The sequence below is a fragment of the Rhipicephalus sanguineus genome, chromosome 11 (genome assembly GCF_013339695.2).
Source record: "Rhipicephalus sanguineus isolate Rsan-2018 chromosome 11, BIME_Rsan_1.4, whole genome shotgun sequence".
Lineage (NCBI taxonomy): Eukaryota > Metazoa > Arthropoda > Arachnida > Ixodida > Ixodidae > Rhipicephalus > Rhipicephalus sanguineus.
Genome location: NC_051186.1, coordinates 53,293,657 through 53,308,652, shown reverse-complemented (window position 1 = coordinate 53,308,652; position 14,996 = coordinate 53,293,657). Strand labels below are relative to the sequence as shown.

Sequence of the window (14,996 nt, the reverse complement as noted above, 5' to 3'; positions counted from 1 at the left end):
AGATATATTCATGAAATTTCTACAGTAGCATTAAAAAAACATTTCAAATAAGTGTGCCAATTTTCATCAAAATCCATGAAGAAATAAGAAAGTTGGTACCGAAAGCCACGTCCCCCCTTAAGTTCAGTTTCTTTTCACGGGCGATCAGTGAGTGGAATAGGCTGCTTAACCGTCTTATCTGAATGTTTACCTTCGTTCGTAAAAAACCTTAATGACACAGTGCTTAAGAATGTATAGTTTATTTTATGCTTGTTTGCTGTGCTTCAGAGTAAAGTGCTTTGGATATCCTTTGTCAATCATTGTGATATGTTGTTTATAGATGTTTGTATAGAAAGTGCTTATTTTTGAGTATGTATGTTTGTTGTTTCCACCCCCGTTATAGCCCAAATGGGGCTGACAGATTTAATAAAATGAAAATGAATATTCGGACCAGAGTGGCCGGAAAGCAGGTAAAAGTTTTAGACCACAATGGGTTAATAGCTGCATTAGAACAAAAAGTGCGAAATTTCTAAAATATGCACTTAGCGCGTTTCCTATGAGTCTTTTCGGCAACTTTACTTTGTGCAACACGAATACAAAGTATGCAGCAAGATTGCTAGAGAGCTGGTCTAGCTGGTGATGCTGCTTTGATTGTTTTCAACGAACTTTGAATGCAAAATAAACAGATGAAAAGACGAGTGCCAAATAACTCACCGTATGCTCTGAACAGGGACTGGTACAGGCTGTCTCTGTTGACGTCGAAGAGGTTTCGCGTGATGGCGACAAGCTGCTCCAACTGCGTCACCTGCGTGTGCCAGTCACGTCAAGACCCACCCTTCCTCGAAAGGTCGTTTCAAGTACGCACCATGCCACGCCGCAGGAAGTTCTCGCAGATCTGGTTCAGCCGCTGATGCCTTGCGCGCAGTCCGGGAGTCTGCGTAAAGTTCACAGTCCCCGAAATTGAAAAATTAAATTTTGATGTTTTACGCAGCCAAAGCACAAGTAACTAATGATGTGCACCATGGCAAAGGACTTTGCATTACTTTTGTCAAGCTGAGCTTCTTTACTGTGAAGCAAAACACAGCTATGCAGGCATTTCTGCATGCAAGTAAATATTTCTCCGCATTTGCATCTTGACACGTATAGGAACCATGCGCCCAGAAAAGCATTCACGGACCTATACTATAACAAGGGGGTTCGAGTGAAGCTTGTAATGTACAGCTCAGACCACTTATAACGTAACCGCTTACAGTGCAGTACCGGCTATAATGCGGTTTTTTCTGACTCCCGTTTACTCTCCCATAGAACTCCATGTATACGCATACCGCTTATTGTGCAGACCCCCGAGATGAAAGACCGGTTATAATGCGGCTGCCGGAACATTCTCAGAGATACGAGGGTGCGAGCGTGCTTCTCAGCGGAGATGCGCCGGCGGGGGAGAGAGCGGCGACGGCATTACAAAGGAGGAGGGGACGCGGAACGAACGAACAAGGAGAACAAGGAGCGGGGGGAGAAAAAAAAAAAGGGATGGCTGTGGGGGACAGCAGCCCGGCGCAGGTGCGTGGTGTGAGGAGGGGGAGCGGTTGCGCGGCCGACGGAGAAGCCTTTGCCCCCTTCGGCCGCTTGACATGCGCGCTTCGTCGTTGGTTCGTCGTAGAGCGCAGATATCGCGCGTGCAACCTCGATTCCCCCGCAAGTAACAATGCTTTGAGACGCGATTGAGCTTTCGCCTTTGCCACCAACTGGCGGACTTACAAGCTTGAAAGACTTTTTCAGGACAAGCTTGAAAGACTTTTTCAGGATAGTTGCCGCGGCTGTTCTCCCGATCGCGAACCGAAACTTCGTTTCACGCGTGATGCCCTCGGTTTAGCTCACGAGTGCGATCTCTTCTACTCCCGATCTCCGTGTTGCCTAGGGCAAGCTTCTCGCGGTGGCATGCCAAGTTGCAACGCGCACGCTAAGCCTAACGAGCGCTAGCTGCCATGTCGGCGGCTGCGGACTACAGAAGTTGCGGTTTGGTGCCGAGTCAATGAAACATTTTGCAATTGTTGCATTTAGAAGGGGTGACTTGCATCTTTTACGAAAACGCGGGCATGCGTGTGAAACACTCGAGTGGTGGTTTGTGGTCGCCACCGTTTTCGACATCGCGGACGCGCAGTGTGTTACCGCGGCGACTTCCCGTGACGGCGCATTTTTTCCGCGTTCGTTATGTCGGCACCGCAGGTCCGCGGACGCTAACAGTTCAACATTTTCAAATGTAAGCAGATGCAAACTTACGCCCCAGTTGCATGCCGCGATAGTCGGAATCGCGCGCCTGCCTGTTGGTCATGTTTTGTACACGTGCAACTTTTCAAAAATGTTGTTTTGGTTATAGTGCGGTACCGCTTATAGTGCGGATATTCGCGACTCCGGCGACTTACGTTATAAGCGGTCTATGCTGTATATGCAACTAATGCAACTTCTTGAGAACTACACAAGAAGTGATATTACGAGAGAAATGTCTGTTTATCTAGTCCAGTCCTATTCTTCAAACAGATTTTTGAAAAGTGTGTAGCTCGTCCGTCAAAGACAGCAAAACTTCCAGGCCCTTCAGAACTGTCCCAGAAGCGTTGTTTGATGGCCAAAACTTTTCAAGAGCTTCATACATACAATGCAATTCCTCTGTTAGGTCCGAGTGTCTTCAAATACACACGAAGCTGGGATACTTAGGTAGGGCTTGCTTCAAATGAGCACACATGTTGTGTTCGGTTTCCCGCTCTCAGTGACGGTCTGCTCATCCTGGCGCTTCATGGCTACTGTCCTGGCTTTGCTGCTGGCTATATTATTTTAATTTACAGTTTATACTGACACGCTACCACACAAAGACTGTTGCGAATCTATCCATAACGATTTATCTGAAATACAGCATTCACACTATATATAATTTGTACTCTTTCCGCATTACGATGCCTCGTATTCTTGCCGTGTTACAGTGCCCTTTCCCGTATGTACATAAATGTTGCATTTTTCGTGAATTTGTCACCATACATATTTTATATCACGTGCACCCCCTCCCCCCCGACACACATACACAGACACTTCTCTCCACTGAGCTGCCTGTAGGGCAGTGCGGATAAAAATGAAATAAATGACAGCAGTGTCTCATGTATGCTTGGCTAACGGTGTCATGATCCCGCGGCTTGTCACGCGTTGCTGCATGTCACGCTTGTTCATCGTCACGGCTCATCATCATCGTGAGTTCTATGACTGCTGTTCAACTGACCTCAAGGATCTTCTGTGCCTGCCGTACGTGGCCACACTCGAGGAAGTAGGCAGTCAGGTCAAACAGGGTGTTGGCCTCGCCGTGCACCTCTGTGCTGATGTCCACCACTGGAAGAAGTGTAAAGCGAGAAATGGCAACGATTAAAGGGACAGACAACCGCTCTGAACAAGAATTGAGATAACCCCACTAATGGAAAGACTGGCTATCGTATTGGCTAAAACGAGCCCCCGTTTTTTTCATTAGATGCAGACTTTTGGCGACCCACCCAACAAGAAAGCGAAGATGCATGAGTTCGATCATGTGACCTTTTACTCACATGGTTAATGGTCTCTATATTAGTGTTGAAATGCCATACACTTTTTTTTTATTAGAATCTTTTCTTGCTTAAAGTGTGCAGATACGCCTTCGCTTGTACTGGGCAAGACAGCTGCATAGTTACCGCTCCCGCCGCGAGATGCTGCAACACGCCTGCGCGCTTGGCTCACGATCACACTGAAAGTAAGCTGCGAGTTCGATGGAAAAAAAGAAAACAAAGTGTTCAAGGTCATGACGTGCTGACAGAACGGACATAGCTTCTTGCCCCCTTACCACTTGTCCCTCTCCCCCCCTTGTGTAGCTTTCAGTGCGCTTGCTGGTACGACAGGAGAGAGAAAGCACTTAAAGTGCGCGACAAATCCCTGTAACTCCGCTCCTCCTTGATGGATTCTACAAATTTCTTTTTGCGGCAGTCGATTCATGAGGCAATAAACTCCTTTAAAGAAGCCATTCGATGATTACTTGAAAAAGTGTTGCAGGGCCCCTTTAAAGAACAGCTCAAACGAAATGCGTGATGCCCTTACCTTTCTGCAGCTCTTCCGAGCGCCCCTGGTTGATGAGCTGCCTTGAGAGTTCCCCTTTGAGGGGCGTGAGCCGGTATCGGCGGGCGCACTCCTCGAACGTCTTCAGGGCCCCCGGCACGTCCTCCTTCACCAGGTGTGCCCGCACTAGAGGCGACAGCAAGGTGGCCGACGGGCTCACCCAGCATCGCTCCAGCAGCAGCTGCAGGGCGCGCTCCACTGGGCCACCCTGCTCCGCCAGGGCCGTCAGCAGGCGTGCGGCTGCCCGATCGAGACCGGACTGCTGTGCCTGGCGGTCACCATCGTTACTGCATCCTAGATAACGGACGGACACTTCGGTCACGATGGGAACCTGCCGGGCAAAGCCCCAGGAGCACCTTTATTTTTTCTTGTACTACCCAGCAACTGGCCTACCACATTTACTCATTACAGGGTCTGTCTGTAAAGTAATGAGACAGGGGCTGCTAAAACGAATATATTGATCCTATTGGCACACACTATAAATGAAATTCTTCGTAATAGTTTTCTTGGCTGTCGATACGCCACTTCCAACACAGTTCACACATTGCAAAGGCTTCCTGAAAGTAGGCTGCCATGACCTCTTTCAGAGATGCAGTGACAGGCCGCTGGATGACGGGAACACCATCGAAATAGCGACCTTTCAGGCTTCGCTTGAGATTTGGGAACAGGAACAAGTCTGCCTGGGCTAACTCAGTGCTGTATCAGGGCTGCATCAGCCCTATGCAAGTCCGGCAGACTTAGGTCTAACTGAGGCGCAATCTTGTACACGTTCTGTGTACAATAGAATGTTCTATCGAATTGCATGGAATTGGTTAACGTGAAAACAGCAACCGCAAAGGGCAGTGCTGTCAATCATTTTGTTGTCTGCTAGGCAAAGAATGGGCACAGAATGGACGGAGACACTGTTCCATCCAATAGAATGGTCTCCGGACGACTTCGATTGGATTGAAACACAAGCGCTTGGGCCGAGGCGCTTCCCCTTCGTCTACTGGATGTTTTGCTCCCTCTCGTTCCCTCATGATGTTTTGTTCCATTCAATCACAGAATGTGTACAAGACTGTGCCCCTGGTGTTCACATAGGTCTCACCGGTGTTCATACACTAAGAGCGCAAGCAGCAATTGCCAGTGATTCTATGGTACATGAAAACAAAACAAACAACCAAATGGGGGTGAAATTTCCTCTAAAGAACCGCAACCACCTTGGTCCTTCTCCAGCAGGCGCAGGGCCTCGTCGGTGTGGCCTCGGCTGGCCTCGAGGGTGGCGAGGCCGAGCAACTTGTGGGTGTCCAGCCGGAACGAGGGGTCCACCTCGTGCACCTGCTTCAGGTGGTCCCGCGCCCGCTCCAGGTCGCCCATGGACACAAACAGATCGAGCAGCTGGGCGTGCATAGCACCCGTGAAGGTGCAGCCGTCCTGACGCAGCTGCTCGGCCACCGACAGGGCCCGCTCCGTGTGCTGCACGGAAGCAAACAGGCTTGACACACGGCATGCAGGAGGAAGAAGAGAGCACAGTGGGTCAGAGAACAAATGGGTGTTAAGGACATTTTAGTCGAAATTAAGAAGAAGAAAATGGCATGGGCAGTGCATTTAGCACGAAGGTGAGATAACCACTGGTCATTAGGAGGAACAACCTGGATTCTAAGAGAAGGCAAGTGTGCGTGGGGGAGACAGAAAGTTAGGGGGCAGATGAGATAAAAAAGTAGGCCAAGATAGTGTGGACATAGAAAGCACAGGACCAGATTCATTGGCAAAACGAGGGAAAGGGCTTTGCTCTGGAGTGGGCGTAGTCAGGCTGAGGATGACGATGCAGGGGGACGTTGAGCAATGGCTCAATTGATGACCAGACATTTCATTTTAGTTTTTATATTGTTATTGAGGTTTTCGGTTAACAGAGGAACGCCTTAACACAGAAAACTGAAGAAGAAGGTAAAGGCTGTATCAGCCTGACACCCTTTTCCTCCAGATATGATTCAACGGGCAGGAAGATTGGTTGGCTGGTTTACGTCACGGCACAGTATGAGGCTCTCGTCACGTGCTCGCACAAGATCTTGTGACGTTTGCACCACAGCTCCACTCTGTGGCTGTGTTAATGACACTCAAGCGGCCATTTTGTATTTCTTGGTACCCGACGTCACCAAACTAGCTGCACTGGTGCGTGAACTCACCATAATTGGTACTGTAGCCCGACGATACACTAGTGCCAATGTCACTAAGTATGCAGTGTGAAAATTGACCTAAAAATGAAAATATCTTACCAGCATTTACTGAGCTTCACAATTGCACAGAGCCGTCTCTGTAGAGAAGAGATTTGTATAGCGGAGTAAACTCAGCTTCAAAAATTGGTGTCAGTACCCCTTTAAAACAGAGCTAAAGATAATCCCTTTTACTCGGGTCGTCGCGGTGTCTGTGGCCGACACCAGCTTTCTCGCAGGGGAGGCAGTGTGGTTGGGACACCTGCGCAATGTGTCTGGGAACAGCATTATGACCAGCCTCGTACTTTCCCTTTACTGGACCGGACAGCGCTGCCAATGAGGAAGAGAGAGAGTGGCTGGCTTTTCGGACACGGGGGACAAGTGGAGACGTTCGAGCAATGAAAGACGAAGCATCCTCTTTTAGCTCCCTAACCCAATTGTAAATATGCAAAATAAACTTCTTGTAGCAATTTAGAAACCTCAGCGTCACTGAGTTGTTGACATCGACCCATTTTGTGACAAACAGCAACCTTTTCCCCACTGTCAGGTTTGGAGAATGGGCTTACCCTGAAGCGGCAGTGGAGGAGCAGGAGCCGGCGAAGGGCCCCCCGAGTGTTCATGCCTTTGCTCTGAAACAGGGAGAGACATAACGGGAGTTGCAGTTCTACCTGTGTACGAGCGTGCCACAGGCATGGTTTCATAACTACAAGACATCCAAGAGTGACGAATATCACTGGCCACGTTGTCATGTACGCAAGGAAAATTATTTGAACTTGACTTGACAACGCACCTGCAACTCCAAGAGATGGGCCTCCAACTCCTCGATGCCCATGTCGTTCTGGAAGGAAGCGTGAGAGTGCAAGTGAGTATTACTTGCTGAAAAGTGGGTGGCCGATACAACGAAAACAACTGAATACGTTTGTAACCGTGGACCATGTTGAAGATTTGGCATCTGTAGTTCTACGCTTTAGCATCAGTTATAATATTGCATGATACAGATTTGTTACAGTCAAGTGCTACGCTAAACACAAAACTGCGATTGAAAACCTCAATATATTAACTTGGGCTGGTTGGTGAAACACTAATAAAAAGAACCAGTGCACATTCACAATGCAGAGAAGAAAAAAGCACACCACCACAGTGCTGTGGTGGTGTGCTTCTTTCTTTTCTGCATTGTGAATGTGTGCTGGTTTTTTTTGCTATGCAATTGAAGACCATTACGAAAAACAAAAATAAATTGACAAAGGAACTGTGTCATAACCAGCTTTCAGGCATGTCCACACTACGATATTCGCGACCAACATCACAAGTGTCTAATTAACTGCAGAATCGCATATGCCTTGAAGTATTCATCGTTAACTCTTCTGCTACCATGAAAAAAGAAAAAAATTGTTCCAGAATCATTGAAAATTTTTTTTCACTCAATTTGTAGAGCTTTTTTTTTTCTGAATGAAATGGTACCATTTTTTCAATTCAGTGGGGTTCCTTCATTTCACAAATTGCGTAAAAAAAAAAACTTGAAGATGGCTTCACCACATGGCAATACAATGAAAGATGGCAATAAAATGAAATCCGAGACACAAATGGCACAACATGGAAAAGTGTGGCCATCTAGCATCAAGAAACACAACTATGATGCATATAGTCGCCATTGGGTCCATGTGGGACCAATTTTTGTTGATGACGAGTATAGTCGTCTTCGGTCATTTTGGTACACAATCTCATGACGACTACTCGTCAACGGGAGCGAAAGGGTTAAAGCTTGCACACGAGCGATCTCACTTTACAAACAAGAGCACCGCAATCATTCGCAATGAGTGCCTAGGAAGGCAACTGATTCGGTAATCAGAATACGTGCCCAACACGAGATTGGCCACCACATTGATACACTATGACAATGACAGCGAATCGTGCTGCATTATATTACCTGAGAAGGTAGCCTAGAGTCACTGAAGTCGTCCAGTTTCTCCGCTGATATCTGGTCCAACATCTGGGGGTTTGGAGAAAGAGCACGGTCAGCAGAGACAAGCGGCGGCTCGCATCGTGCCCTACCGATTTCTCAGTGAAAGACACCGCCAACACTCAGTGGTGCATCTCGTGCAAATAAAGGGTCTCCTAATTGCTATCTGGGGAGACTACTGCCAAAAGACGGAGGTAACGTTCAATACTGGCCGAGATGGAAATAGCTAAATTTGCAGGTAGTACGTCGGTTCACACGACATATGAGAGGGTTAGCCTGAAATTTCAGACAGCCTTACATTTTGCATTTTATACAGATGAGCCAATTGCCCAAGCATTACAGGTTTGCAAGCTTGCTGGTTTACTTTCCATGGCACCAGAAGAAATGTCAAGCAATTGAAGAAAGGTCCTCACGGCTAAGCCTACAGCAAAAGCAGTCAAAAAGCGGCGCAATCTCCACAGACTACAACAGGCTACTTACATCAAGGATGGAACCGCCGAGAGATTGTCCGTGACGTGTCCTCAGCTGGTCTGCTGCCGACCGGGAGATGTGCACCTTCTGCGAATGCAAACCACGTGAAGTAGAGCAGAGCTTTAGGCTGCCTCCCCGTGTCTAAAGCAACACGGAGAACTGGCAAGCAGTTCGTTACAAATTGTCGAACAAGTTGGTATCGTTCCGAATAGGCCTGGAATCAACTAACAAAGATGAAAGGTTGCATCAACACTCGTCATGTGATGCATGTGCCGGTGCACGTGACTTTGGTCCTCTCAGGCTAGGACGCCCACCGGCACCCTTAAAGCCATTACGCAGTTGCTACGAATAGATTACAATCTGCTCTAAAGTCCATGAAGCCCAGTGTCCAATTGTGTTCCTGACATTATTGACGTATGCTCATCCTGCCACCTATCTCAAGTGGCCTCTCAAAAAGCTTTGCGCATGCATGCACAGAAAAAGAGAGAGAGAGAGAGAGAACAACTCACATTTGCCAGAAGCTCTGGGATCAGATTACTCAGGTCAGCAGGCGGCTCCACCAGACACTCTGTCAAGAACTTTCCTGCCCAGTCTGCGCATACAGGGATTATAAGCATGTCGACACTTTGCAAACATGCAACGCCTTATATAACTTCGTGGATACACATGTTTGAAATCTGCTCTGCCAGGTGCCACAACAATCTCAGCTGCTCACAAGAAAAACCGTGTGCTCTTACAATGAACTCATTCAATTAATATTAATTAATTATCCTGACAGCTAATTGGCCTTTATCTCCTTATATTAAGCTTACGCTATGATATATCTCTCTACTTGACCTAAAACCACCGATTTCGTACCAGTTTTATGTTTTAAAACACTTTTTCTGAGTATACGGAAAACCGGAAGTAAGTGCCCAACTGGAAATGATTGAGAGAGAAACAAGAATGTCACTCGGTATTCCTGCAACTAAAAAGACATTGAAATCTGTGATGCGACACAGACATTCGAGTGCTAGGGTTTTCGCACTAAATTTAAACGTGAAACTTAAAACTTCATTCTCTCTTCAAATAATGAATCCACAATAGTGAAATCAACAACAGTAGAGTTCTGAAAGAATAATTTATCGGCATGAACTGACTTGGCGTTTCATTTCAGTGACCATCTTCTTACCTGTGCGGCTCGTTCCAGTAGCAGTGGACTCAGGGCCTTGCAGTACCAAGGAGAGAAGCTGTGGGCAATTTTGAGAATGTCAATGTCATGCCGATTGTCGACAACGCGGACACTGAACACTGAAAGACTTGGGAACAAAGGAGTGAACCTCTACTAGAACATACAGTGAATCCTCGCCATAGTGGAGTTGAGAAATGAACTAAGATTGCACTGTTCTAAACATGAGTTCGTTACGACCACTGCCTGCTCTCGAGGTGATAGAAAATTTCAGTTGTGTGTCCGTGACAACCTACATACGCAGCGCCCAACAGTGCACGCATGTCGTGAAGGACGTGTCCACTAGCAATAGTCGTTCTTTTGTACAAGATGGGAGGAGGATTGTGCACTGGAACACGCGGGCCAGTCGCGCTCCATGCAGCACCACTATTTCTGAAGCGTTCACCCTCCCTGAAAGCAACATGCCCAAATTTATTTTTCTGGAAGTCTGAAATAGGGACATGTTGAAGAGCTACTGCCAGACGACCATAGGCAATACCCAAATTAAGATTTCTTAACCCAAGCATCCTCTTTGAATTCATGAGATCAGGTTCGATATGTTGCGATATTGTGACAACAGGCCATAAAAGAGGATAAAGGTTGGGGTGTTCCTTTATGCACGAGGGGAATCAACAAACCCTGCAAAGTGACTGGACATGAGAGGTTTTCGTCCCATCCTTACCTTGACAGCAGGCATGGCTTGGCGAGTTTCCCGATAGCAGGCAGTCAGACATGGCACCAGCACCGATGCCACTAGGTTCACCGGATACTGCTCTGCTGCAGATACACCAAAGAGGCTCATGGTATGTTCAGCGGGTAATTTCAGAGTGATGTTGTGATTCGTTGATACACTACTCCACTACTTGCGCTTGTTTCCAAGTATCTCTGTGTTTTGTCAGCCACAGGTAACTCCAAACGCAGCTGCGCACTTTGGAGCACCTTTTTGTCTCACAACAAAAACCATCACCTATATTTCCTGCACCTTTTCTGTACCTCATTATCTGTTAGCTTCGCCCCAGTGTGGTAACATTTAAGCCAATGGTTGCACAGGCACTGCCATACTTGCACTGTTGCCACACTTGAGCAGTAACAATTGAACAAATGTACACGCACATGGACCTCGATGCATGTGGGTGTAATTCCAGCCCTCCAAACATACGCACATCCATTGCTCAAGTAGTCTTCATCGGATTTTTAGATTAGGTATAGCAAGAGGCATGCATTCTGCTTGTGTATGCAAGCTGTTTAGGTTCGAGCAGTGCTCAAGCGATGATTTCAAGTTCTTCAGCCTGTAGGCCACTTGCATTCCATAACCTGAAGGTTTCTTTTGCAGGAACATTTATCTTTGATTACCAACTACCAATGAAATGTCTTGAAGAACAGCAATGTGGGCGAGTTGCTTAATGCACATTTTAAAGAGTTTAAAGCGCACACATGGAAGTGCTGAAAAAAAAAAGCAGCACAGTGACGTAAGAAAAGCAAAGTGGGGCATACACAGCGCTCGTGTGCATCTCTCTTTGTTTTCCTTACATCAGTGCGCTGCTTATCTTTCAGCACTGACGTGTTTGCCCTACGAACTCTTTAAAATGAAGAATGAATTGTATGCTTCAGCCCGGGTCATTAGAACTGCACGGCAACGAGCTGCACCCCGCATTCGTTACTACCGGTACCGGTAACTCACCGACAGCAAGGGCCTTGCCCAAGTTGTGAGCCTGGAGGTGGTACAGGACCAGAGGATTCACGATGGAAGACACACTCAGGCCCAGGCCCTGTGAGTACAAAGTCTGTGATATACAGTCGAACCCAACAATAACGAAATTGGCAGGGAAAAAGGAAAATTTCGTTACCATGAAATAACACAATAGAAGTAAGGAAACTACCAGAAAAACGACAGTTTATTGCCAAAAGTCTGTTAGCTTGGCTGGTTGGCCTTTGCCATGCAGCAAACGCATACATCATTCTTTGCTGCGCAGCAAGTGATCCATCGCGACACCATCATTGTGCGCCATCATCATTGCGACATCATCATCGGCAAGATAGCGGCACTTAGTTCGCTGTTCCGTGAACCATGCGAACACAGCCTTGTCGACGTCCGCGAATGTCGGTGCCACCATTGTTTTGTGCTGCACAGGTTTACCACTCCCAAGCGCGCTGGGTATGGCAGCTTTGTTTTTCAAAATTGTAGAAAGCGAGCTGCACACGATTCCGTACTCTTCAGCGACGTCAATCTTCTTCCTTCCCTTTTCAATTTCACTGATGATGGTCATCTTCTCACGAACAGTCAAGAACTTTAGCTTCTTGGTTGGACGAGGTATCTCAGCTGGCTGAAGCAAGCTGCCAATCACTTTTTTTTTCGCTGTAGTAGCTGCACACCACGCGGTTAAAACTGCAATTTGACACTTCGCGAAAGCAGCACCACACGAACTGCGCACAGTACACGATGCATCGCTGTAGTTACACAAAGCATAGTCACGTGCCGGTAACAAGCCGATGGAGATGCGACAGCACATAAAAAAAAAAGTATAAGTTAAACAACATGGTGGCCATGAAGACATCCGGCGTGAGCAACTACTTCTGGCAGCGTGCCGATACTGTAAACAAAGATGGCAGCGCCCACGCAAGTGTAATGTGGTTAGTTTTCTGTGCAATTCAAGTGTACAGCAGAGGCATTTGAGCACATTTTGCTGTCCGCTGATCTTGCACGAGCATATTACGTGCAGGAAATGTTGCGTCAATTTTCGTTATTGCGGGGCTGCAGTTCAGCAACGTTTCATTGTTGAGAAATATGAAATGCATTGAATCCTATGGGTGTTCGCCGGGGACAAGAAAATATTTCGTAGTTGCGGGAATTTAGTTGTTCAGGAATTTCATTATTGCGGGATTTGACTGTACCGAGGCATGAGATACATCTCGTTAAGGTTAAAATATGCGAAAGATGGCGCGTAATCGCCACCCATTACCAGCAACATCCTAAAACGGAGGCATCAACAAATCAGGACCTCCTGAAAATGGTGCGGTAATCACTCGACCGAACCGCCTTTGTACTGCTGTGGTTTGTTGAGCCACACTCATGCAGACATGCTTAGTAGGTACTGACGGTAACGCTATCAACAAGAATAGCAATGCACGAGTGGCCATTGCAGAGCTTCCAAAATCTGTATGCGAAGCAATCTCGCTGATACCCGAGGTCGCACCATTTTTATGGAAATAAGTGCGTGTTGCTGCACCCGCAGTTTGATTGTACTTTTCGCGTTTCAGGTGGCCAATTTCAATCTTGATTTCATTTTACTCCAGTGTGCATGCACAGCACTAAGACTTGAGAAATGCCTAAACAAGCTTCAGAGGTTAACAGTGCTCACGACAACGAACAATGAAAGAGAGAAACAAGATACTAAGTCCCTCGTCGTAAGTGCTCCTGACTTTCTTCTGAAGATGTACCAACTTGCCAAGCCAGCCACACTTGAACGTCATTACAACGAGGTCACATCTGACACGAAAGTAACATCACTATATCCAAAAATTTGTTATAAGCGCATATTCGTAACTCTAGCTATTACATGACTGTTCTTCATTTACTTTGTTATAACTGTTTGAACTTTTTTTTTGAACTTTATTATCATTAAACGAAATACAGTAAAACAAAAACTGTTAATTCGTTATATGGAGGTTTCAGTGTATCATACTCCAAAACAAGCTGCCCACAAGACATAAGCCCCAAGGCAACTCCGTACAAGACCACACAAGACTCACCTTTAGTTTCTCCACCACGGCGGCAGTGTCCTCGGTGTTGACTGCCGGGAAGACGTATTCGGCCAGCAGGTCGTAGTTGACGTCCACTCCGAGGTCCAACATGGACTTGAGCACATCATAGACGCCCTGTTCATTGTTCCCTTGGGCCAAAACCAATGGGTAGAAGTAGTGCGTCCGTAGCGGCATCCCCTGTGCAGAAAAGTTATGTGAGCTGTGACAGACGTTACGGTGCTACATTGACCAATCACGTGCGGCTAATAGAACGGACCGCCTCCGTTCCATTTTAGAACGCGTACAAGATTGCGCCACTGAGGACGTGCGCAAGTCTAAAATGTGCAGAACAAACAGGTTCATACAGTCGAATGCAAATAATGAAGCCATCACTGATTCATGGCTCAAACATCAACAGTTCTTTAATATAAATAGAAATAACATGGGACTGCACGTTCACTCTGCCCCTAAAGTATAAATGTCACTGCATCCCTAGTAGCACCAAATGTTGACACGTTGCTGCCACATTGAGAAAGTTGCCTCAACGTTGTGGCAACATTGCGTGCTACTATGGATGCTCAAAACTACTTCCTGAATCTGGTAGGAAAACAGTTAAGCAACACATGTGAACCAATTGTGGAGAGAAATACATCATTTTTAAAAAACACACAGTGCTCACCTGCTGGTGCATCTCTCGAAGGAGCGGCAGAGCCAGATCTGCAATTTAGATGAACTGCAGTTGTATAAAGCACCAACAAGTAAAACGCGAAGGCTCACTTGCAACTGGACACTGTGAACATTATTCGGAAACGGTTCATTTATCTAAAATGCGCCAGGAATACTACAAGCTCCTGTTGTGTGAATTGGGATCTTGCAAAATTTAACAGTAGCTCAGTGGGGCTGGATCACGAGTCTGAAAAGTGCTTCACAGAATTTTTCATTGAACCTTACTTCACAGTAAGGTTCAATTGTGGTTTATGCCAAGATGACGCCTTGACTGGCGGAAAGGTTGTACATTATTTTGTCCTCCGAGAGTGGAAATCAAGCCAACCGCAAGTACATTTTGCAGAAAAGGTTTTGTACCACCTCGACATAAAACGCTGTCTTAACTTCTTGCTAATAAACTTACTAAGAACTCATAGCTTCTTACTATGAAACAAAGAAGAGCCCATTAGTGACTAATGAGATCAACTGCTAATGGTAACTCATTTATTCATGATGTGCCCAAACTTTCAGCAGCAAGGACGTTACCATTTTAGAGCTCTTCAATGACAAATACCGCACTGCCAGTTCATTTTTAGGAGACAGTGCTTTTGTGCCTCTCGAT

General features: G+C 46.6%; 1 protein-coding gene across 2 annotated transcripts in view; it reads right to left on the bottom strand.

Annotated features, from left to right (window-relative positions):
* The window catches only part of LOC119373648 (leucine-rich PPR motif-containing protein, mitochondrial), a 54,692-nt gene that overhangs the window by 18,936 nt on the left and 20,760 nt on the right, over positions 1 to 14,996 (bottom strand). The window contains exons 10-24 of one of the 2 annotated variants that reach the window (XM_037643704.2): positions 14,349 to 14,386; positions 13,679 to 13,867; positions 11,610 to 11,697; positions 10,611 to 10,705; positions 9,893 to 9,950; positions 9,231 to 9,313; positions 8,731 to 8,808; positions 8,218 to 8,280; positions 7,081 to 7,128; positions 6,857 to 6,919; positions 5,295 to 5,553; positions 4,081 to 4,392; positions 3,242 to 3,348; positions 845 to 913; positions 694 to 784 (exon numbers count right to left, since the gene is read on the bottom strand). In XM_037643704.2, the coding sequence (XP_037499632.1) occupies positions 694 to 784; positions 845 to 913; positions 3,242 to 3,348; positions 4,081 to 4,392; positions 5,295 to 5,553; positions 6,857 to 6,919; positions 7,081 to 7,128; positions 8,218 to 8,280; positions 8,731 to 8,808; positions 9,231 to 9,313; positions 9,893 to 9,950; positions 10,611 to 10,705; positions 11,610 to 11,697; positions 13,679 to 13,867; positions 14,349 to 14,386 (1,641 nt within the window). The remainder of the gene's footprint in view (positions 1 to 693; positions 785 to 844; positions 914 to 3,241; positions 3,349 to 4,080; positions 4,393 to 5,294; positions 5,554 to 6,856; positions 6,920 to 7,080; positions 7,129 to 8,217; positions 8,281 to 8,730; positions 8,809 to 9,230; positions 9,314 to 9,892; positions 9,951 to 10,610; positions 10,706 to 11,609; positions 11,698 to 13,678; positions 13,868 to 14,348; positions 14,387 to 14,996) is intronic. The other variant, XM_037643705.2, reaches the window with a different exon arrangement.